The sequence below is a fragment of the Uloborus diversus genome, chromosome 6 (assembly GCF_026930045.1).
Source record: "Uloborus diversus isolate 005 chromosome 6, Udiv.v.3.1, whole genome shotgun sequence".
NCBI lineage: Eukaryota > Metazoa > Arthropoda > Arachnida > Araneae > Uloboridae > Uloborus > Uloborus diversus.
Genome location: NC_072736.1, coordinates 70,409,895 through 70,435,351, shown reverse-complemented (window position 1 = coordinate 70,435,351; position 25,457 = coordinate 70,409,895). Strand labels below are relative to the sequence as shown.

Here is a 25,457-nt window from a genome sequence, read left to right as displayed (position 1 = left end):
AGAAAGGGTTACAGGAATTGTGCAATCACGCCCTAGCTCAAGCCCTGGATTTCCCCTCCATGTCTAATAATTTTTGATGTAATTGTCTTATTTGAACCAAACTGTTTTATATTTGCATGGCTCTTAGCCAGGACAACTGATTCTCATGTTTAATTTTTTGAATCATTAACTTTTTGTTCAAGTTTGAACATTAAAAGAATGTTAACTAAGAGGCAATGGAGAAATTGAACCTCTGTATGAATCCTAGTGAAACAGGTGGTAATAAAATTTGAAATTCATATTAAAATTTAAAAAAAAAATCAATCAATGTGAAAATTGTGAACTTTCATATCCCTCCCTTTTAAAGTTAGGGATAAAATAATTTTATTTTTACTCATCAAGCTTCCAAAACTTATTTCATCTTGTTCCTAAGCATTATCTTCAGAACTGCTCTTGGTTGGAACCAGAAAATGATCTCCCCACTTACACACATTACTTTTTTTTTAAAGATCTATTTGTATTCTGCATGAATGTTATAAATAGGATTCCTTCTTTTTTGTTTAGTTATGTTTTGCTTTCTTTCTTTCCTTTATTTATTTATTTATTATTATTATTATATTTATTTATTTATTTTTTTGAATTTAGAATGGCCTTTTCACTGCCAGCTGTTACAACATTAGTCAAAAATTGTTATTGTCCATCCATTGATTCACCTGATGATATGATAATTGGTATGTGCCTTAAGAAGTTGAACATTCCAGTCACCCATTCTCATCTGTTTCATCAGGTAATATCTTTCTTTACTTTATCACTTCTTTTTTTAAAAAAAAATTATTGTTCGATAACAGCCCTCTACTGTGCATTTTATGTCTAAGTAAATTGCTTGTATTTTCAAAAAATGTTAAACTTGAAAGAATTTGTGCATGCTTTGTAAAAGATCGTTTAATACTCCATTTTTTTCATTCTATGAACTTAATATTTCTGTTTCTCAAAAATTGTTTCCTACATGAAACACAGGATAAATTTTATTTAGGTTTTTTAGGGAAAAAAATCAAGACATGGGCATTTGTTGAGTAGAGAGTTCCTTTTTATTAAAGTTTGATAATTTTTTTGAAACCAGTGGAAAAGCAAGAAAATTTTCATGGGGGTGGGGAGAGGGGCATTCACTCATGACAAAAACATAATACATCATGCCTAAGGTATTTTTTCCTCGAAATGAGACACTTTAAATTTTAGATTTTTTTTCTTTTTTTAAACAATATTTTTAATTATTTTTGCTTATTACAAAGATTATAATTGAAAAAATAAAATAAAAAAAAGAATGGTGCCTCAGATTTCAATAGATACATATATAATTTATAAACCCTGCACAAATAATGCACTTTGTCCAGGGTTTCCCAAACTTTTCCAAGTCAGGGCTCACTTTGAAGAGTTGGAATTTTCTCATGGCATTCCTAATCACTTATGGTGTGTGTGATTTTATGATATAGAGGTAGATAGGTAGATAAGCATTGTGCTTTGCACATTTGTATAATTTTGAGTAAAAAATCAGTAAGTATGTAGGTACAGGGTACCCACTTTTTTTTTGCTTATTGAAAGAAAGCCTTTTAAGACTTTTAATGAAGCGAAATGACCATTCTCATTTGTCAGTATTTTTAGTAAAGTAAGTCATCTGAAACCAGGTAAGATTTTATGAGTAATCATTGCATCATTTTTTTCATAAACAACAAAAATTTGATACTTAGCGTCAACCCTTGCCTCTCCCTGCACCCCCTAAGGGTACCCGGGTACCCACTTTGAGAACCCTTGATTCAGACAATCACTATCAATAACAACCTAATCAGAAAACTTTGGCACATGGCGTTTTCTATTTCCGTCTCCCAAACCGAGGTGTCCATATAAAAAGTTTTGAAAATAATCAAAACACTACTTACAGTTAGCCCAAAATCGCGGACGTGTAACAACTGCACCATCTTTCGATAATTCTAAGAGCTTCAATTGTATAACCACACTTGGATATTTGTAACACGTTCCCTCCATTTTTACCCGCAAAATTTTTAAGGTGACATAATATTTTGTACTTTGATATTCTTTTAATTTGCCAAGTGTGATTTATAAAAAAGCCAAATTGGCTAATATTTGCCATATATGGTAATCATTTTCTACATACTGATCTACTAATCAGTACTGTTTTTTCACCTATGTAACTAACTTGATCGCCGCTCTATATTTTATCATCAATGCTCAAGTGTCTTACACTTTTCTTTTTTTCCTCAATTTGATAGAATAGATTGAGAATTTTCAGAAATTGGAAATGTCCAGTTCCAACAAACTGGTAGATGAAGTAAATCTATTTCCTCAGCAGGGGTCTGCAGCCATGGCACGGTTGAACTTATAAATTCACAACAAAGCTTGAGTAATAAGCAGTAATTCTAAGCAGTAATTCAGTTAGGGCAGTAATTCAGTTAGGGCTAAAAGCAGTAATTCAGTTTGGGCTACGGCAGAACTACATGCAATATACTAACAGCTTAGTTATCACATCCAGAGAGAGACTGCAGTGTTGTTCTTGTTGTGGATTCATCAGCCTAGAATAGTGAATAACCGAGCTGGAGGCCAATGTAATCTCATTGAAGCTGAGAGTGCTTACAAACTGTTAAATAAAGTAAATTTATCTCATCAGCGAGAGTCCACAGCCAAGGTGCGGTTCACCTCTTAAACTGAAGGTTTCTCAATTTACAAGTTGAACCGCACCATGGCTGCGGACTCTTGCTGGTGAGATAAATTTACTTTATCATTCAGCAGATTTTCTGTACAATTCTGGCCTTTCATTCCCGGGATTCGTAATGATTTCATTGTTAGCTGACAAGGAAAGAAGCAGTTTTCAACTTCAAGAACAGAAAACAGATTTGTGTTCTCAATCACCCTCTACATTCAAATGATCTATCACTGTGTGACTATTTTCTGTTCCAGAAAGTGAAAACTTCCATGAAAGGAGCTTTTTACAATGATGTTCCTACCATTCAACCAGCTGTGATACAGGTGCTAAAGAACATCCCCTAACCAAATTTAAAAAGTCTGTGAAGAAATTGGTCTACTGTTCAAAACAAAAAAACCTGTGTAAGGTGACCACTTGACTGCAGTACTTTAGTACTCAACTTAGACAGGTAGTCAACTTATAGAGGTTGATATACAGTCAAACCTTGATATCTCGAACCTCCTTATCTGAAACCCTTGATGTCTCAAAAAAAAATTTCCTGAGCATTTTGTATAAAACTCCTATGTATTTTCCATAATTATCTCGAAATTTATTTTTCAACACCCTTGATATGTCAAAATTTTTGCACAGAAACAAGTTTCAATCGACATTTTTCTTTGGCAACTTTTGTAGTAAAACCAGTTCTAGTGACAATTGCTCAATGTTTTTCATCCCTTTTCTTGGAAATTTTGTGAACAGAGGATTGGGGCAAGATAATAAGGGAGTGTTGGTATGAGGGAGGTGCTGTGTTTCCCCCAGAGTTTTGAATCTTTGTGCATTTGTTGTCCACTTTGAAGAAAGGGGGGCAATTTTTCGTCCGTCAGTTTTCAAGTGAAAATGGAAAATGCGCTCCTCATTTTCATCGTTTTGCTTTTTTAACTCCTACAAAATGGCTGCTGAGAACTTTTTGAATGTGGGGTTACTGGTTGAAGATAAAATTAGAATTTTTAAATTTTTAGGTGAAAAAACCAAGTTAAAATTGTTGTTCATTTCAAAATCTCATCCTGTGCACTTTCGACAATTATAAAATTTCAAATCTAGTAAAATATTGAAGATTACTTTATTGATTGTAATTTGAAGTGGTCCCATAGTACATATATGTGCGCGATATATAAATGCATATAGTGTACGTGTGTGTAATTGTGAGTTACTAGTGGTAATTATTTTAAAACCTTGATAACTCAAAAACTCCATATCTCGAATTCCCCCCCCCCCACCCCGTCCCGAGAGATGTGAGATATCGAAGTTGTACTGTATATGGTATAGGATTAATTCTGCACCTGAAAAAAGAAGTCAACTTTACAGTTTATACCATATTGAGTTAAATTGATCCTATTTTTAATAAGTTATAGCTTTAAAACATATTACCACGTTTTTTAAAAATCTCACAAAAAAGTTCAGCTATTTTTAGTGTATACATATTACTATGTATTCTGTTTTAAGTATAAATATAAACTGCTTACAGAATTTTTTGATGCATTGATTAAAACACATTTTATGTCTTCATATAGGCAAGGCCTACTGATTACTCTTTTGACCTTTTAAAGCCATTTAAGCAGATATCTTTTCATAAGCATTGGATGATCGACCCTTATTATGTGTATTCTACGTGGTTGAAAGACAACATGACAAGATACCAGCATGTTGAACTGTAAATTAAATTCCATTTCTAATACTTAGGTTAAACATTTTGTATCTATATTAGTGATGTGCCAGATCGTTAAAAAGTAGATCCATGGATACGGATCTGGATCATTAGTGTCAAGATCCGCGGATACGGATCTCATTTTTTTTTTACCCAATTCCAAGTGTAAAATTTGTTGCGGAAGGTATTCCCGTCAGAATAATGGCAGTTTCTTCAAAGAATGTCAACTGCGGTAAAAATATAATCAAGGCTATGATTTACTCTTTAAAGAAATCTTCGTTAAAATTGAGGGAGAGTTGGAAGGAATCTGTCAGCACTGCATTTATGCTGAAATAAAATGGGAAAAATTATTTCTAGCATGTCCAGTAGCAGCTTTACACTCTTGCTCCTGTATCCTACATCTACCGAGTAAGCTTGAAATAATTTTTCACATTCCATCTGAGCATTAATGCAGGTCTGACCCATTCCACCGAACTTCTACGACCGTCGAAATTCAGAGTTGGGAACACCTTAACAAACAGTAAATAGAGAATTTAGTTTCCCTTTTTTTAAAGAATGCCGAGAAAAACAAAAATGAAAAATAACAGAAACCAAAATCAATAACAAAAACTAATATTAAATTAAAAATTAAAAAATCAAAACATGTCTCAGAGAGCCGACCTCACATTAAGATGAATTTCGTGTGTCAGAACACACATTTGTTAACAAATATGAACTGACAGCAGCAGGGGCGTAGCTAGGGGGGGTTTTGGGGACACCCCCCCCCGAAAAGTTAGTCTCAAAAAAAAGAGAAAAAGAAGAGAGAAGAGAAAGAAAAAAAAAGAAGAAAAGGAAAAAATTCCAAGCGATTATACATATATATATAAAAGAAGTAACCCCCCCCCCCCCCCCCGAAAGTCGGGTCTAGCTACGCCACTGGACAGCAGGAAAAAATTTTAAATAAAAGAAGTACCCCCCCCCCCCCCCGAAAGTCGGGTCTAGCTACGCCACTGGACAGCAGGAAAAAATTTTAAATCATTAAGCTTTTTCTCCTTATCTTCCGATTATGAAATCGCTACCAATCACGCGTAAAAAGGCTTAAAATTGCATTTAAAATTTACTTAAGATTATAGCTCCTACTGTATATATGTTGGAAGTTTCAAATAAATATCAAACGCAGAAAACTTTGTTCTTTCAATTAGGGCCAGCATTTTTTTAATGTACGGGTAAATTTTTACTACCATAATTATAAAAAACGTTAAATCGGTTTTTGATTGATATCTCCGGTAATTAAAGTTCTATGAAAACGAGGCCAAACTAAGAACACTTTCGATCAAGTCATCTTTTGAACGAAAAATGAACTATCAAAATCGGTTCATCTGTTTAGTAGCTACGATGCCACAAAAGACACACTGATACACACTTTTAAAACTTATTTCCCCTTCCTTTTTGCAACGGGGGGGGGGGGGGGGGGGGTACAAATTGGCTTCTGAAATACTAACTTATAATTTAAATAGAGAATAAAACCTAATTTAAACGGAACTTAAGAGTCTTTCATTCAAATATTGAAAAAATTTTAGTGTAGAAATGATCCATTTAAGATCCGTCAAAAAAGTAACGGATACGGATACAGATCTTTATTTTCGCTCGGATATCCGCGGATACGGATACGGATATCCGGAACATCACTAATCCATATCATATGTAAATATTTTTTTTTTCGATTTAATATAAGTTATGTATCACACATTTGTAAATTTTTAAATAAAACATATTTTGTACATTCTGTCTTTATAAAATCTACTAAAAAAGATTTTGTTTGAAGCATAACTTTGTTGTAAACAAAATAGCCACATGTTTAACATCTTTCATAAGCTATAAGGGTTCAGTCGGTAATACGGAATCAAAAACATCATGAAAATGAACTTACCCAGGCTAAATCTTGACATAGTCTCTTCTAATTCACAATACTACCATTCTAAGCACAAAAGTCGTATATGCACTTTTATCAAAATTTAGCTATGGTCACCTAGTGATTCTTTGTCACATATTTTACCTAAATACAATGTTTTATTCTCATTTGTGAATGCAAAATATTTTTTTAAAAATTCTGAAAAAGTTGCATCTGCATCAAATATATAGAGGCACACAACTTCAAACGACAATTTCTCATTTTGAACTCGGATGCAGATACGACTTTTGTACTTAGCATGGCAGAATAAGAATCCAACAAGGCAAGTGACCTTACCCTGTTTCACAGTAGAATGCATTCTGCTGACTGCTTTATTAGTCCAGTCAATAGATACATTTTACCTTGCAAAAATGGGGTCAAAGATTTTTTTTTTAAAAAATTTGTACATATTGGTGCCAACATGGAAAAACCAAGTTATCCAACACGAAAGACCCGGGAGAACTTTTGGGGGCCGAAAAACCACAAAAATTTATGACTTTTTTTGTTTTTTCCAAAATATCTCCAGAAATGGTTCAACTTAGAAAAAAGTATTAAATAGAAAGTTTAAAAAACATAAAACTTCATCCTTTGTATTTATAACTTTTTTGTAGCGCAAATAGCAAGCTTGCTATAGCACTTTGAAAATAATCAGTTTTCCTTCACTCCGAAAAAAAAAAGCTTTCACACCGAAAGCAAGGCATTATAATTATTAGAACTTGAATAGAAACGTTAGTTTCATAGAGTTTATCGACAGTTAAAGTAGTTTGAGTTTCTTGCTCACCCCCCCCCCCCCCCCGCTGGGCACAGAGTAGCGATTCTGGCTAACAGATTAGTTCCCACTAGACTCCAAAAACAGACGATGTATTATGAAACTGAAATACATATATACACATTCATTTAAAGCACATCCGATGATGCAATAATAAAAAAAAAACCTATCCCGCTGCTCACGAACTAACATTTCTGATCTGACACGGGTATCAGACTCCAATAACAGATGATATATTGCAGTTTGTAACTGGATTACACAATATATACATTCATTTGAGGCATATAATTCGTACATTCTAATCCAATTATTGCAAACAAAGATGTGATTTTTAAATATTAACGTGAAGGAATTTATATTAGGCAGCTAATAGCAAACAATCAACACAATCATGCATCCTATGCTCTGATACAATGATAATAATAAATCCTCCCCCACCGCTCACGAACTAATATTTCTGGGCTGACAGAGGTAGTCTTCATCAGACTCCAATAACATATGATTTATGTTGCAGTTTGTAATTGAATTACATATTCTTCTCATTCATTTAAAGCACATAATTTGTACCATCTGTTCTATTACAAGCGAAAATGCGATATTTAAATATAAATGTGAATGAATATATATTAGGGGGATAATAAGCACACAATAGACATAATAATGCATAAATGAAGGTACAATAGTAATAAATAATGAACACTTTGAAAAAATTCTGCAGAAACTGACTTTTTGAGGCATCAAAAACCCAAAAGAATTATCTTTCAAAATGAAAATCCAACTGTAGAAGCTTAATACATACATCTAAATTACAGGGAGATTCATTCGACCTTAATGCAAATAGAGAAAGGACAACAAAATAGCTGTTTATCTTCTTCGAAGCCGTCTTGAAGGCCCAGGTTCTCCCGGTTCAGAATCTGTAGGGGGTAGAACAGGGTTCGTATGCCCTTGAAAAACCTTGAAAAGTGCTTTGAAAAAAAAGGTTCATTTTCAAGTGCTTGAAAACCTTGAAAAAGTTTTAAAACCTTGAAAAAGTTTCTTAGTGCTTAAATTCTCTCAAAAATCAACGAATTGTGCTTAGAAGTTTTAAAAAAGTATTTCACCAATGCAATTTTCTGAACATGTGTTCAGTATGCAACATCGCGAAAAATTGCTTCCGTGTTTGGGATTTCAATCCTTTTGCATCTTGTAAATATTTTGATGTTTTTTACAATCGAAAGATATTTTGACATATGGTACCTTAGATTAGTTTATTTTTTTGTTTAATTTCATTAATTAACAAAGATATTAATTTGGAAACAATGACAACATTGAACTTACTCGGGTTTCGCGGAAAATTTCTCTTGTGTTTGAAATTTCAATCTTTTTGCATCCTGCAAATATTTAAATATTTTGGCTAATCAAATGTTAGTTTCGCATATGCTACCTTAGATTAGTATATTTTTTGTTTAATTTTAATAAAAAACAAATAAATTTATTTCATGGGAAACATACCACGTCGAACAAACTCAGACTTTACGAAAAATGGCTTCTCGTGTTTGAAATTTCAATCTTTTTGCATCTTGCAAATATTTAAATATATTCTCTAATCGGATGTTATTTTCATATTTGCTACCGTAGATTAGCATATTTTATGTTTAATTTCAGTAAAATATAAGTTTATTTTATGGGAAACATGACAACATTAAACTTAATTCGCGAAAATTTGCTTCCCTTGTTTGAGATTTCAATCCTTTTGTATTTGTAAATATTTTTATATTTTTGGCAATTAGTAGTTATTTTGACACTGCTACATCAGATTAGCTTATTTTATTTTTTATTTTAATAACTAAAGAGTTAAAGAATTTATTACCTTGGTCTTGTTTAATTATTTGCTTATTTATTTTTGCAATTTTGAATGATTATCTTTACCTAATTTTTGGTCATAACAGATTTTTAAAAAAAAAAATTAAATTTCAGCAGTTGAGCACCTAACAAATTAACTTAAAGTTTGTATTTTAAATATAAAGTTGATTTATATAATTTTATTTATAAGTACATCATTTTTTTATGTCTGCTAAAATAAATAAGGTGTATAACAGGGGTGGTTGTGTTATGATTATTCACTTGAAATCGTGTAGTGTTCGTTTTTATACTTTTATCTCCCTATATCTCCAATTTTCCCCTTTTCCTCAAATGTTCAAAATTACTACTTTATTAAGGTTGTGGGTACTTGGAGCTTACTGAAAGAGGCTTTAATCAGCAAAGGGGTAGATAGCTTAAGGAGGGTCATTCATCTTCATTTGGATCTAATAAATTGACCAGTACCAGCCTAGCTAGGCCCAGTGCCTGTTGCTGGTTATCAACAGGCACTGGGCATGGTATTTCTATGCAGAATATTTTGACTTGATAAACTATTTTATGAATTGTATGCATAGCAAAAGTTATTGCTGTACATATGTATATTCAAGTAATAGGGGGCTTAGTTTTAAAAATTATTCCCCCCCCCCCTCGCCCCATTTTGCTCTTTGAAACTTTCAGGTAATTTTTTATGAACTCACAAATCACAATTACACCTGAATATTATTGCCTTTCTAAATTTAAATTCTAATTTCAACAGTAACCCATTTTTTCCCAAAATAAAACTACTTTTGTCATAATATATGTCAACTTCTTGTGAATCTTTTCAATTTCGAAATATGGCTCTATAAATCTGAACTTGCACATTTATTGTCTATTGCAAGTTAATCAATGAAAGCTGAATAGGCTCAAGTTTGCATTCAGAGTATTTATCACTGCTTAAGCTGCTTTTGTATATTTTGAGGTGTAGAGACTGGACTGTGGACTTTCATAAACTTTTCTTGCTTCCTAATTTTTAAATTTACTCGAGGACAGTTGAAATGCCTTATTGGCTGAACAGCTAATAAATACATACGAATAATTGATTTGCATACTTATAAATGATTTGAAAACCTGATATTTTTAGAACTTAATAGTGCAAACTGAAATAACTTTCTGGGTAGTGTTTTTGTCCTAACCGCCCTTATAGTGTAATAAACCACTGTATAGATATTGGAAATAAGTGTTGAAACCGGGAACGGGGGGGGGGGGGGACTTCAAAAACTCCTCTCTGGCAATGCCATTGAACTTGGGTATTTTAGTTTCTTCCCATAAAAGTTAAAAGCACTTATGAAAGTTTTTTTTTTATAAAGTATTAATTTGCCAGTTCTAGAAAATATACAAACCTCTGACTGCTGCAACCTTTGAAAAACCTCAAAATTAAACCTCTTGGTATCTGCTTCTCTTTATGACCAAACTTTTCAAACATTTTCAGAAAAACTTTCAACGCAGTAGATCTTTCATCAAAATGTCTCTCGTTGTAGAAAAAGCAATTTTGTTTTCCTATACTTTTTTGTATTATTGCCTTATTTCTATGTGTTTGTAGTAAATGAAATCTGCATACAATATTTTTAGTACAAATTTATGATATTGCCTTGAAAACAAAATTTTTTACCTTGAAAAGTACTTGAAAAGTGCTTGAATTTTTTTCTGCCTAAAGGGTATGAACCCTGTAGAAAGAAACTGTGGTCCTTTAATTGTTCATCTCCTTGTTGCGGTAATTCCAAAAGCTCCTGGAACAAATCATCTGCTTCAGTAGTCTCATTCAAAGATGAAATTTCTGCAACATTTTCACAATTTGTGCCACTGCAGTGTTTGCACATACTAGAGCATTTTAAACCTGCCTTGCGACAAGAACAGGCTCCAGTACAATTTTTCTTGCAGGTACAAAGTATAATCTTCAAAAGATTCTGAGTAACTGAATCTCTTTTCGTGTCAACAGGCATTAGCCTTGCGTTCTGCGTTCCCAACCCCATTTCTCTGGATCAATTATGTTTCCCAACCAACTTTGAATTTGGTGATAGCACCGATATGAGTGATAATGTCCAGCATCGCACATCAGAGGTAGCCCTGCAAGATTTGTTTTAGACCTATACACTAGTTTTATAAAAAGGTTAAATCGCAAAGTATCCAAAGATAGGTTCAAATACTTTAGGTTACCTGTGTATAATATTTTCAGAATGTTTTCTCCAGCTGCAGCTACGGCGTCAAGATGACTGATTGGGTCCATAAATACTTCAATAGCTTCTTTAATTTCAGAAGTTTTTGACTATTTTGTACAACTTAATTTTGCCTTGGCCAAAGATTGCCGAAGTCGTATCACACCCACTAAACGCATGGATGAAAAGAATATTGCTGGGGTCAAACTTAAAAGATTTAGTGGGGAAAAAAACAAATCACAAGCATTCCCTCTTCCAGGTTTTAAAAGGAACAAGTTGCTGATAGGCTGTCCTAAAGCTGTCATCAACACCAATAGATCTACATCCTCTCGCCCACTACAACAACCTTTTCAATTTCCTTCGCTTTTGGAAGAGCAGTAAGTAAGTCGGCATCTTCTTGAGTCTGCCTGACTTCAATGCCACACTCTTCGAAATATGTCTGTTGAACAAGTTGAACAAGACGATTCTTGTTATAATTTGCCAGGAATCTTTCTTGAGGAATTTAGTTAACATGTTAGGTTCAACCATTACTTCAAGGGAAGAGATTGATTGCTCATTGATATAGCATTTGTGACAGGCATTTGTGAATTGTCAATTCTTTTAAATCCTTCAAAAAACACTGATGTTCTTCAGTTTGACGTTTTGCGCTGCATCTTTGAAGATTTTCTATTCTCTTCTCCTTTACAATCTGTATTTCTCCTTCATTCAAACTGATTTTGCAAATGATAATAATAATAAAAAAAACACCTTGGTCAGGCGTAATCATTTCAAGGGAAAAAAAATTGCAATACAGAACACACAGATTGATAATACATACTCTCGCTCGAACTCTGAAGTGACCAACATGAGTAGCTATTAAGTCGATTCATCTCATTTGGAGAGAAAAAAAAGGGGGGGTGATAGAATGGGGGTGTTTTGTTTAAGTTAAAGGGAACGGAGGCATTTACCCTCAGCTGCGAAAGACAAATCATTTCCAAGGTCAGACTGCCGGCGTTTCTCCTTTTTTTCCTCCGTTATCCGATGCGCTTTCACGCACTTGGCTGAGGGGTTCAGAAAAAGTGTGACTTTCAAGAAGTTGTAACTCGCTTGCTTTTCATGCTACAAAAATGTTGTAATGACAAAAGTTGTAGGAAATTTAATCCTCTCTAACATTTGTATTGGAAGTATTGTTGTAATTTTACCCATTTTCGAGATATTTTGAAAATACTACAAAAAGACAAATTTTGGGGGGATTTGGCCCCCAAAACTTCTTCCGAGATCTTTCGTGTTGGATAACTTGGTTTTTTCATATTGGCACTAATATACACAAATTTAAAAAATAAAATCTTTGAACCCATTTTTTGTAAGGCAAGCCCTTTTTTTCTACCTATTGACTGGATTATGTATGGAATAAACTGTAATAATAAGTGCAAAAAATATATTGCGGTATTTTTTCACCTAAAATTATCAAATTATTTATTTAAGGTGTTAAATTAAGTCTTTAGCAGCTTAAATATATCAATTACGTATGCAAAATGCAAACATGAAACTAAATGAAAGTACATTTTTACTTTCTTCTATATCTAATATATAGAAGAAAGTATTGGATTCGTGCAAATTTTCAAATTTCGAATTTTGACCGATTCGAACGTTTTGAGGTGTGCTAAGTCCATTTCGACTATTTTTGGAAAATGTCTGTCTGTGTGTGTACTGTGTATGTGTGTGTGTCACGTCTGTGTGTGATCAGTTTTTTGTGGCCACTCTACAGCAAAAACTACCGCATGAAATCGGACGAAATTTGGTACACATATGTGCCCCTATGCGAACTTGTGCCCATTGGTTTTTGGCACGAATTCCCCCAAGGGGGGTGGAGCAATGGGACATTTTTTGAGTTACGCGTGCTTGCTATTCCTCAGGAAGTAACTGGCGGATTCAAACAAAATTTGGTCCATATGTTGCTATTAACAGGAACAGGTGCTGATTTAATTTTGGTGTCAATAACTCAAACGGGGGGGTTGAGCTATAGAACGTTTTTTGTCGTCAATTGTGACTGCTGTATCTCAAGAAATAATGAACGGAATGAAAGAAAAAGTTATCGGCAAGTAGCCCTTAGTGATTATAAGAGCCGAATTTTTTTTGGTGTCAACAGCTAAAAATTGGGTAGCGCAATCACCCGTTCTTTTTTTTCCATTGTGAGTGCCCTATCTCATGAAGTAATGCTACGTTCTGGTTGAAATTCGAAATATATGTGAATCCATATGTAAAGAGGCTTTGGTTCAATTTTGACGCCAATCGCTTCAAGAGGTGTTGATTTTTTTTTTTTTTTGCGAATAAAAATAGCTTTATTAATGCAACAATAAGAAAGATAAATCGCAATAGATTGTCGTCTGTGTATTTCTCGTGATTTTAATTGTATGGAAATGATCGGAAATATTACCTCAATAATTTAAAATGTTTAACTGTTGCCATCTTATGTTTGTTAACAAATAAAATATTTGTAATTAATTCGAGCAAGGCTTTTAAAATAACTTTCAATTTTTGCTCTTTGCTTTGCTTTTGCAAAAATTCAGACATTGGGATGGTCGTCAAGTTTTTGCATGTGTAATTTTGTTTTTGTTGGGAATATTGCTTCCTCGTCAAGCATGGGGAGGGATCAGAAAAAAAAAGAGAAAAATATAGAAGAAAGTTTCGTGATGGCCACAACATACTAGTTTACATGTGTTTGAGAAAAGATAAAAAAATTTAAAATTTTCATGCAATTGTGTCAAATATAATGATCCACATTTTTGAACTCATTTTGCATCAAAGCTGCACCAAAATGCTTTTGTCAGCAAAATTGAATTTTTCGGCGTTCCCCCCCCCCCCCTTTTATAACAACTGAGAGAACTTCATTTCTGCAGCATGAAGTAAATGATTGATTTAAAGAAAGAATCTTGTCTATGTAGCAGCAATTAAAGAGATTTTATTCTTAATTTTTCTTTAAAAAAAAGTTTCTATCTAAAATATTAAGATGCACATTTATTTCAGCAAACGGATTGGAATTCTCTTTTGATGTTATGCTCCTTAAATAAGTTTTGTGCTACATGAATGTAAATACTTTGTTCATATAAAATATTTATCAAAAATTTTCAATCACTACAAAAAAGAAAGAAAAAAAAACACTCCCCTTCAGTTTTTAAAAATTCAACTTAATATTTTGATCAGAGTGGGAGATTCCACCTTACTTTTTTCCCTAGTGTGACCCCTAATAGCAAGATTGCAAGTACACTAAACAGGGCCGGATTTAGGGGAGGGCAGGCGGGGCTGCTGCCCCGGGACCTCCATAACAAAGGGGCCCCCCACAATAAATTTTTTGCAAAATATCCTAACTTTCACGGGTCGAAAATATCGGATATATACATATATATATATATCAAAATATTCAGATATATATCAAAGAATCGGATATTTTCGAAAATATGATGATCTTTTCGAACCTTGATTAGGGGCCTCCCCTCCACTCCTTCGTTTCCCCGGGACCCCACACTTCCAAATCCGGCCCTGACACTAAACATTCTATAAATGATAAAGTGTTTGTGTGACCATGTGATTGAGTAACTTCATTCAAGTGCCACACATGTTTTAAAAAGAAGACAGTGGGCCAATTATTTGTTAAGAAATTACACGAGAAATTAATGTCTTGTAAGCGCAATTATATGTAATTTCATCTCCAAAACAATGTTTTTTATTTTAATGAAGTTTGTCTGGATATTAATCATACTAGACAGATTATACAGATCGCCTTTGGTCCCAGTTAGTCTGGAAAAGCGAGGTTGTACTGTACAAGAATTTATTAAATTTACACACATAACATAATAGAGAAAATAAGTGAAAAAAACAAATTTAATATTTAACTTATCAGACTTTTTTTAAAAATTAACAGCTACATCTTATCAGTTTTGGTTTCTTTTCAACATTTTAATAATTCAAAAATTCAATAAATAATCTGCAACAAGCTGCATCACCTGGCTTTGCACAGTCTATCTCGAAAATAAAAGTTATGTCAAGCGACGCATGTTCAACTATCGGGCTTGAACAAAAAAAATTAATAAATAAAATTTTGCAGCAGATCGGGGAAAAATAACCAAAAGTATTTTAAATCCCTCGATTACAGGAAAAGCCTCAAAACAAATGCCAGAATTTTATTTGTTCATGCTCAAGGGGGAAAAAATGGCAACAGATCTTTCTTCTCAATGATTTTCTTCACGCTACAAATTTTAATGAAAGCATTGTTACGGAAAGTTGAGATAAAGCACTGAATAATAATTTAAATGGAGGAAAGCCTTCAAAAAATTGGGATTTTATGTCAATCTAAGTATCATATAATAGTTTTAATTAATATCTCCACTAATTATTATCAGAGGATTATGTTAAATAGCCAAACGTAAAGACGTGGAAATTACAATCTATCGATACCTGGTTCGATGGTGAGTTCACTGACGTTCGGGAGAAGTAACTCGGATATAGATAGGTACATAACATAGATACGCTCAGTTTTTTAATTATAAAAGATGCTTCGATTATACAGAGACAGTAAACAGTAATAAAACCATGTCTTAGCTGAAATAATTTTATTTCATTATACTTTTTATGGAATACACACATCTATAAAATATCCAATAAATAATTTTACTACCTTTATAGTTGCAATATGGAGAAATTGCACATTATAAGGTAAAATAAATATAACATTGCTAAACGAAGTCATTAACAGAAACAAAATAAATGATAAGCATGCAAAAGATTATACACAATTAAAAATGTCTTTAAAACATATCTGAAGAACTAGATTTCAATACTTTTGGATTTAGATTTAAATGTTTTACATTTAAGTTTAGCATTTCAGAAAGATTTATACTAATTGCTGATGTTCTCTAAAGCACTATTCATTTAGCAAATATTATGCTTTGAGAACTGTTAAAATAATTCAACAGAATCTCGTAAAAAGTATATTTAATCTGGAAAAGTAAAATTAAGTAGTATGTTTCATTATTTTCAAATGATTTGTAAAAAAGCTGTAATTACTACATTTTTTTTAAATCTTGATATAGTCATAAAAAAAAACATTTATACAAGCAATCATAATCAATATGAGAACTGTTTTTGTACAACACAAATTTTCAGAGACAAGTTAGAAATTTTATAACCAAACTGATGCTTCAAGACCCCAAGAAGCTTGTACTGCCTTTCAGTGTGTTATAATGGAAAAAGATGGTAGCTCCATAAGTATAAAAATTTTCATAAAGCACTGTTAGATTTCTTTGAAGTTGTATCTTAAGGCTATAACACAGCTGTATGCAAATATCTTTATGAAATAAAATTTCAACAATAAAACCCTATATCTGTTAATATCTTGTTTTCAGTCGAAGTCTTTAGTGTGTTTATAAATAAGACAATAATTTTCATATTGGAAAGTCGAGTAGCTTTAAGTTTTATGATAACCTATTTTTTTTTTTTTTTTTCAATTTAATCAGTATAAAAATTATACAAAGCTTTTAAGACACCTGTCCCTTTGAAAAGACTTCTTACTTTCACGGACATGTATAGCAGAAAAAATTTGTTTCAATTTCGATTAATGGATAAATATAAAGCTAAAAAAGTGAAAACACTTGAGTTATTTAGCTATGGATTTCTATGTTATTTATTGATTATTGAAAGTATTTTTAAAAAGTGTTCATAAAAATTTAAATTGAATGTTTTTTTTTCCTATATGAAAATTATAAACCATGTTCAAGCCAAAATTTTAATGAAAAAAAATTCCTTTCTTTACCATTGCAAAAAAACAGTAAGTTGACAAAAGAACTTTTTTTCCCTCTTGTTCAACTTTTTTTTTTTTTGCACTGAAAAGATTTCATCAATCTTAAAACACTATGGTCTACTCTCCATTGTAAGGTTAAATCTTAATATCTTCTTTTCTATGAAATCAATTGCCAACACTAATATATAGTATTTTTTATATCATTCAACAATAGGTAGTATTTTTAATGACTCTGAATTCATGTTTTTAATATAATATACATAAAAATTCTCATTTAAAATTATTTTGAATATTAGTTTTGAGAGTTGTTCATGTGCATAAAACTTTTTCAGTGCAGAAACGATAACTTTAAAAATTAATCTTTTAACCTTTTCACTATCAAGACATGTTAGAGAATGTTGTCATTATCGTTTCTTTCAGTTTCAAGGGGATCATAGCAGGACACACTACAACTGCTCACCTATTAGTAGCCGTAGCAGTGAAAAGGTTAATGAAAAAATAATCAATTGTAATTTGATGTTTCACCAAAAGCTCAGTTCTAGCTTAATACTGTATAATTAATCTTACAATAGTAACTGGAATTGAATGTTTTGATAAAATTCAAATCTGAATTATACCTGATAAATTTTTCTAGACTTATGCATTACAGCGAAAACAATAATTAAGCTTATCATTATTGCATTGGTAAAGTTATTAATAATATATTAGCTAACTTAAGCTAGTCAAATTATTTTTTTATCCGGAAATATATATTATTAGTTGGTAGTCGATCAGGCTTTTAGCCGGAGTTCTATTTGTGTGTTTTGTGAAAAATCTACATATAATTTTTGGTTAATGATTTTTGAATAAAAAAAAAAAACTTTCTGAATTCACAAGTTGCATTTTATCAAAATTGAAATAAAAAGAAAAAAGTTCTAAGAATTTTGCTTTTTAGAAGATTGGAAAAGCTAAGCAGTAAGAGTAACTATGCTTCCTTTACATTGGTTTAGAAATAAATGAGAAAAGGTTATTCTTCTCAAGTTCATCTCTAAACTGAAACTTTTGAGAAAAACACATTAGACCTATTTTTTTGTAAACAGACCTGTTTGTACATTCATATTGAAAACTGAATGTTTTAAATAGCATTACTTGCATGTTGTGCAATAAGATTTAAATTTGAATATAAACCTAAGGTCTGTAATAAATTTTGATTGATAAAATTATATTTTTCCACTTTTAACTGAACAAACTTGAATGAATCATGGATCTGGCTATTTTGAATTTAAATAACAATTTACACTGCTTTTTTAGGAAACAAAAAGTATGCTTTTTAAAATTCCTAAAAATACCTTAACATTAATATACTGAAATTATCCACATTATTCAAGATAATTTCAAATCAGCTGTCGGCATTTTTACTGGGCATATGTTGAAAAAAATGCATACTTTTGTGTGTTAAATGAAGCTACTTTTAAAACAAAGTAAACTAATAACCACTGTGTGAAATGTTATTCTTCACATGAAACTTAAACAAGTTTCTAAAACAAGTTAAACATGCTAAAATACGTCGAAAATAAATTTAGTTTACACACAAACATTTGTATTTAACACACATCACTTAGTAAACAAATCTAAGGCATGTCTCCATTTAATCTGGCAGGCTAATATATACATACCGGAACCACAACTATGTTTCCTAACAGCATTAACCATATACACTTCCATATATAAATGCCATAATATTTGTTAACATCATTCCACCCGTTGCAAAAGGAAAAATAAGTATACAAGTACTTATGTACTATGTATGCTGTTGACCATTGCATTGTTCTTTTCAAAATTCATGCCAATTGTTTTGGCAGCCAATAATTTCTAGTATTAGAAGTAACAAAAGGGTCACTTTTTTCATTATATTCATGAATAACTAATCAGCTGTCATTAATTCACATATTACATTCCTTTTTGTCAAACATTATCCACTGAATAATATACAAGAGCCAAAAATACAGTAGATTCTAGTTTTTCTTACAAAAGCAAAGAACACACAAAATGATGCACTTTTAAAATAAAAATATAAAGCTTTTTTTTAGTTTTGACATGAATTTCATAAATAATTCATTCTACATGTTGGGGCACTAATTAACAGTGGTGTAGAGAAATGGTTCAAGTCATTCAGTGTTAGAAATAATAATTTAAATCTAGGGTTTAAAAATATAGGGGGTTATCTTAAATGTTTTCCAGGCATCAAAATGAAAAATTGGGTGCCATTTCAAAAAACATATGTAAGGTTACGAGAAAAAAAAAAGATCCAATTAATGGAAATAATGCAAAAATGTATTTAAAATACCAAAATTGAAGAAATGTTTCATATTATATGTTCGAACATCAATGAGTCAGGTGGAAGAAAAGGTACAATGCAATGCAAACTATTAGGTGTTAAATTTTTCAACTAGGATTCAAAGTCTGTGCATGAAAATCCTTATTTTGGTCACATAATGTGCCTCATGGATATTTAATCTTTACAATGATGTCACTTATAACCAGGGTTGTGCAGTCGGAGGGAAAATGACCGGCTGAAATTTTTAGAGCCTTCGAATAAGACTCTTACTCTAAAATCAGTGACTACAGGACCCTGCAACTGTGGCAGGGTTAGCAGACTCGCAGGGAAAATTAATAGCTCTTCACTCCTAGAATTTTAAAGCCCCCCCCCCCCTCCCGACTATGCAGCCCTGCTTGTAACACATACATACACATACATAAATGCAATTCATGGAGAGTTTCAACCTCACCTATCTCCTTTTTCTACTATACCACTGCTAATTAAGAAAAACATGCTTATTCAGGATAAAGTTTGAGGAATAGATATGAATAAAAAAATAACAAGCATTTTCTATGTTCAGTGAGAATGCAATCCATCTATTTGAAACAACTTACAGAAAAATATTGACTATTTATAAAAATTTCTGCAGTGCTGATTTTGTCTTGCATATTATATTCATAAACGTGATTTACTTTATAAAAAATACAACAAGAAATTCAAAAAGCATGAACTTCATTCTTTAAAAGACAAATTTGATCAGATTTTGCATAGATAAATCCACTAACAAAGTCACTTCAAAATTACTTTTTTACAGAAATTTAAAGTAAATTTGCTCCAAATAAATACAGAAATCCACCCTAATGTATTTAAAACTGCATCATATCTAAAAATTAAGTTCTGGATTAGATAAGAAGAATTGTTGAGTGGATTTTTTAAGTTTCTTTGGATATAATGACAATGCAAGCATAGATCCAAGTGGCTAAATATCGTTTATACTCACTTATAGTCACTTATTAAGTCCAGAAATTTAGTACAAAAAATGAGGTTAAAACAAATTATAAAATCAGCATCAATTTGATAAAACCGTCAATACTTTATCATACAATATAATTCACATATTTCAAGTCAAAAGTAAGCAATTCAATCCAAAACCCTGAATTGTAGCTTTCTGATTTCTTCTGATGATAAAGGCTTTGTAAATATTATTTTTATATGTTAAACCCTGATATTATTTTGATGTTGCACCAATGGGACAAATCCATATTTGGTTTAATATCTTTGTATATCATAATGACAACCATGGTGGGTCAAGCAATGGTAATGTGGTTGTAGCAAGTTTTCAAAAATCCTGGCAACACAGCTGCTCCAAAAATTCCAATAAAATGAAAAAATTTGGCTGATTAAACTGATTTGGCCATCAAAAAGCTTTATTATTTTTTTTTTTTAAATCTGCCTAATAAGTACAACAAACCATTTACAGTTTTAATAAAATGGGAAAATCTCTCAAATAAAACACCAAAGGCTTTCATCAAGTGACCACCACAATACCTAACCCTGCCACATGCTGCGTATTCCATTTGTTGCCAAAGCACAGTTACACATTTCAGATAAAACCAAAAACTAAATCACTTCAAGTTTCAGATTTATGATTGCTTACATTTTTTTTTTTTTTTTTTTGAAAACATTATAAACATGCAAAGAAAGCAGATTTGTACTGTCCGTCCATCACGAGAAAAGCCCCCGCCAAAATGTCTGCGCCTATCTACTGCTATAGCAACGAGGCACGTCTTTTTTTTTCCAAGGGAAGCTTAATGTTGGAAAAACTTGTATGACTGCACAAAGGCGAGAAGACGAGTGGCAAAATTTCGCCAAAAAGATTTCCTGCTAACCCTTGCAGAAAATGAACAAAGTCCGTTTCTATGGCAGTAACTTGGCTCAGACTTGATGGCGGGAGCTTTTCTCGTGAAGGAAAAACAGTAAACTTGTTACATGTTAATCGTTCCCTGAAAATGAGTTTTGGATAAAATCAAATTCTTTTAAGAAAACAGAAGTTCAATGGATAAAGTAGAAGTTCATAAAGAAAAACATTAGCAAGAGAATATTTCATTATTTTTAAGTACAGCAATGCAATAGATTTTGGGATAGACAAAATCTTCATATAGTTTTCCAACACAATAAACTGATGAAGATAAAAATTCTTTACATTGTTAAGTTTCAGTTTAGAACAGGTTATCCCTACACAACAAGGAAGTAAACTAAAATCATTGTGACAACTACCTGTGCATACGATTAGGTCAATTGAGAAGTTATTAACACTGTTTTGGCCAAACATAATGATGATGCAAAAATGATTTTTCATTTTGCGCCTCAGCAGAAAGTAAACAAGTCACCAAGCTACTATAACAGAAAAGTTCCCATTGAATTTTAATGCCAGCATGCTGATCAACACAAAGAACAAATGTTCAACTAAGGCTGAAACAAGTAGGTGTATGAGAATGGGGGGGGGGGGGAGAGAAATCCCTACAGATGATCTATGTATAATAATTTAAATATGATTAAAAACATAGGGCTAGGTAACATTTTATGCGTAGAAAATTGCCAGCATGGCATGATTCTTGATATTTTAGAATAGTTGGATAGAAGCATCTGTTATTTGCAATGTGATAAATAGAACAGGGTGCACTTGATCTTAGTAAAGCAGAAAAAAAGGTTTCATATTAATGCAATCTATGGTTCATAGCAAGCTGTACACCTTGAAATAAAACTTTTGTATCTGGCAGAAATATTTATATCACTAGATTCATGTTACACCTTCTCAGCAATTTTGCATTTTTTAATTCATAAATTAATCTAAGAACTTAATTTGAAATTTATTATTTGCTTGGAAGACCTTCGGCTCTACATCAAAGCAGTGGCACAAGATGAGCCTTGTACAACCTTGTATGTATAGCTATATATACAAGTGTGCATATCCACCTTCACATTTTCCCAATCATGTATTGCAGGTGATTCAACCGATGCATTCATCCTGATGTAAAATTAAAGTTGCAAACATTTTCCAATGCAGATATTTAAGAGGAGCAAGTCCCAATTTCCGATTTTAAGAAAACGAAAGGACTGAATACTGAACTCTATACTTAAAAAAAAAAGTCTTTGAAAAAGTACTTTAAAACAGAAAAACACAAACATATTGAAAATAAATGACAATTGCTTGAGAAATAAAACAAATTATTTTAGTTTATTCAAGAAAATTCATTTTTTGTTGTCTGGTAATCAAAGTAGCTTTCTCTTCAATATATAACTTTTCAAATTAAATAAAAAAGCTTATTTCCCAGAAAATGTCTCCAGATTTCATTCTTTTTTTACTGGGTAACATGTTACAAATTAAGTTTTAAAACCCACAACTTCTGCTAAATCTTTCCATGACTCATTGGATGCGAATTTTTCAGATGAAACATACCTTGCTCACAAGAATGTCTAAATTTGTTTGGTGAAAACTAAATAGCAACTATCTGGGCCATGAAAATTCAAATTTATGTAAAATCTAATAAGTTAAGCTCTATTAAAAACAATTAGTGCAGACTAGTGATTACCATTTAAATAATTAGTACAGAGTTTTAAATTTAATATTTGCTTTTGAGGGCAATGCATTTATAAATTAAAAAAAAAAATATCAAAAATTTTTGGTTTACTACATACAATTCATTCGAACATTTCCCCCAGCTCAAAATTGATATGTATACCCTACAAGATTCCCCCCCCCCTCCAAACGATCTATATTACAGAAAATTCCTTCTATCACTAAAATTTTTAAAAAATTACTTCTGAAATGACCTTAAAAATTAAAAGAATCATTAAATTATAGGCAATAATGTTATAAAAATATTGGTGAACAGGGTACAATTGTGCTAATTTAGATACTAAATATTTCTTTTCATAACAGAAAACACCCATAAATTTATTGAGATAATTAGTTCTTTAGCAATTTCATTTTGTCAGCTAAATTGATTATTATGGGATTTTTGATGAAATCTATTGCTTAACAGTTTTTCCTTGAAGGGAATCTTAAAATAAATTTTGGCTGCCAGTTCCATTTTGTCCTTTATTTTGTTAATTTGCTGTTTATTCTCGTTGCTTTTACTGGATGTCTTTTCATCCAAAAGCTCACTATTTGCATTGAAAACCAGGTTCCCTGAAACCTTGAAACACATGTATATTTGTAGTAATCTGCTAGTTTTTGTATGTAGTAATCTAATTTTGTGCGTCAAAACGTTGTTAATCACCATTTTTTGAACACAAAAGTATTTATTTATTTCGTATTAATTATGTGCCTACTCTACTAAATTCAGTAAGTATGTGTGTTCTAGAAGTCAAAATCCATGATCAATTACCAGTTTCTATGACGTTTGAGAATTTTTTGCTAACAATTTTGACTAACATTAATCATTGTACAAATCCATGCATTTTCAGGTGTGTGGATACCCTGCATGTATTTTCTTTTAAGCTCTCCCCCTTCCCCCTATCAAATTTTGTTTTAAAAAATGGAAATCCAACAAAAGATAGCAAACTATTACTGTTGCACATGATTAGTTCATGTCTGGAGACTGTCTGAGATAATGACATGTTACAAGATTTAAGTTCAGACTGTCATAAGTATGCTTTGAGCCAGTTTCTCAGCACATGCTTGGTCAAATGTGAGCTTAAGATATGTATGCACATTTGTCGACATTAAAAAATGACCCCTCCCCCCATGAAAAATTACTCCTTTCACCCTGTATTACAGACTACAAATACCAATAATTAACATTTAAAAAAAACTGTAGAAACATTAAAATGGAAATAAAAAGCTGTGCTATGCCTAAAACCTGAGCAAGTATTTATCACATAAAGCTTATTATTGCAAATATCCTGGTCATTGGCAATGAGGTATGCCTATGAAAGTTATAAAGACAACAGCTTTAGCTACAATTCCGTAAACAAAGATATGCCGCAATAGGATCACTGTTTTAAATGTAGATGCAACAGTACTGAAAGTCACTTGCCCCAGATAAACGAGATTCTACTGTATTGTAATGTAATGATACCCACAAGATGTCCATCCTGTACTCCCTAAGTCTCTTATCATGAAGGTTCTATGCCATGCATACGATAATGTTTTCGGAAATATTTCTTGTCACGAAATTTCTTTTTGCATACGTCACATTCATAAGGTTTTTCATCCATGTGCATCTGGCGATGAGATTTTAGCCCATTATTGCTGGCAAAGCCTTTATAGCAAATGTTACACATGAAAGGCTTTTCCCCAGTGTGGGTAAGATAGTGCAATCTCAAATGTTGTTTTAACACAAAACCTTTGTTGCACACGTTGCAATTGTGGGGTTTTTCGCTTGAATGCACACGGTAGTGCTTGTTGAGACAGCTTACATCCGCAAATTGCTTGTTGCAAACATCACAAACTGGCTTATCGCCAGTATGCGACAAGTAATGTTCTTTTAAAGAGTCTGGATCGGGGAAGATTTCGTTGCAAATATTGCACATATGTGGCTGATCTGCTGCATGAATGAGATAGTGTCGTTTCAGGTTAGTCCTCTGAGTGAAACTTTTATTGCATATATTGCAGACAAAAGGCTTTTCTCCAGTGTGAGTGATCACATGATTTTTTAAGGTCTTCATATGAGAGAAACTTTTGTTACAAACTTCACACACATGACGCCTTTCAGCTGTATGAGTAGCGTAATGCTCTCTAAAGCTGTTTCTGCTTTTAAACGGCTTGCCACAAATATCGCAAATTATAGGTTTATCTGGGAAATGGATAATTTGATGCTCACTGAGATCTGTCTCATTTAAAAAACTCTGATTGCATATTTCACAACACGGAGGCTTGCCTCCATTATGAGTTTGACAATGCTCTTCCAATTCATCATAATGATCAAACTCTTGAAAGCACACAATACAAACACAAGGTTCATAGTCATCATATTCTTGTAAAACACTGTCATTGCTTTCATCCATTACAACAGACATTTTATCCACTTTTATCGTACGGCCTACTTTCTAAAATATTGTCTTAGCTTGGCACCGATAACATACGACACATGTAAGCAAAGCCAGCTAAGTACTTTAACTTCTACTATTAACAGGAATTCAATAAAAAAATTCCTAAAAATTGATAAATTACTAAAAGTTTTATGGATTCCTCGAATTAAATGAAAGTTTGTACAGAATTAGTCAAATAGTCGAATTAGTAAAATATGTCTGAATTGAAAAATA

At 32.1% G+C, this 25,457-nt stretch overlaps 2 protein-coding genes across 2 annotated transcripts in view; one reads left to right on the top strand and one right to left on the bottom strand.

Moving 5' to 3' along the window:
- Nucleotides 1-5,105, top strand: part of LOC129224803 (beta-1,3-glucosyltransferase-like) — a 61,881-nt gene extending 56,776 nt beyond the window's left edge. Inside the window, exons 10-11 of the mRNA XM_054859352.1 lie at nt 625-766; nt 4,246-5,105. Of these exons, the coding sequence (XP_054715327.1) occupies nt 625-766; nt 4,246-4,389 (286 nt within the window). The 3' untranslated portion in view covers nt 4,390-5,105. The remainder of the gene's footprint in view (nt 1-624; nt 767-4,245) is intronic.
- A 19,203-nt stretch (nt 5,106-24,308) lies between these two features.
- On the bottom strand, nt 24,309-25,268 carry LOC129224802 (zinc finger protein 239-like). The gene has a single exon (XM_054859351.1). The coding sequence runs from the start codon at nt 25,209-25,211 to the stop codon at nt 24,309-24,311; it is 903 nt and encodes a 300-aa protein (XP_054715326.1). The 5' UTR covers nt 25,212-25,268.
- Between the last annotated feature and the right edge of the window lie 189 nt (nt 25,269-25,457).

Excerpts from the sequence above, each read along its gene's own strand:
- LOC129224802 (XM_054859351.1), bottom strand. The coding sequence starts at position 25,211 with ATGTCTGTTGTAATGGATGAAAGCAATGACAGTGTTTTACAAGAATAT.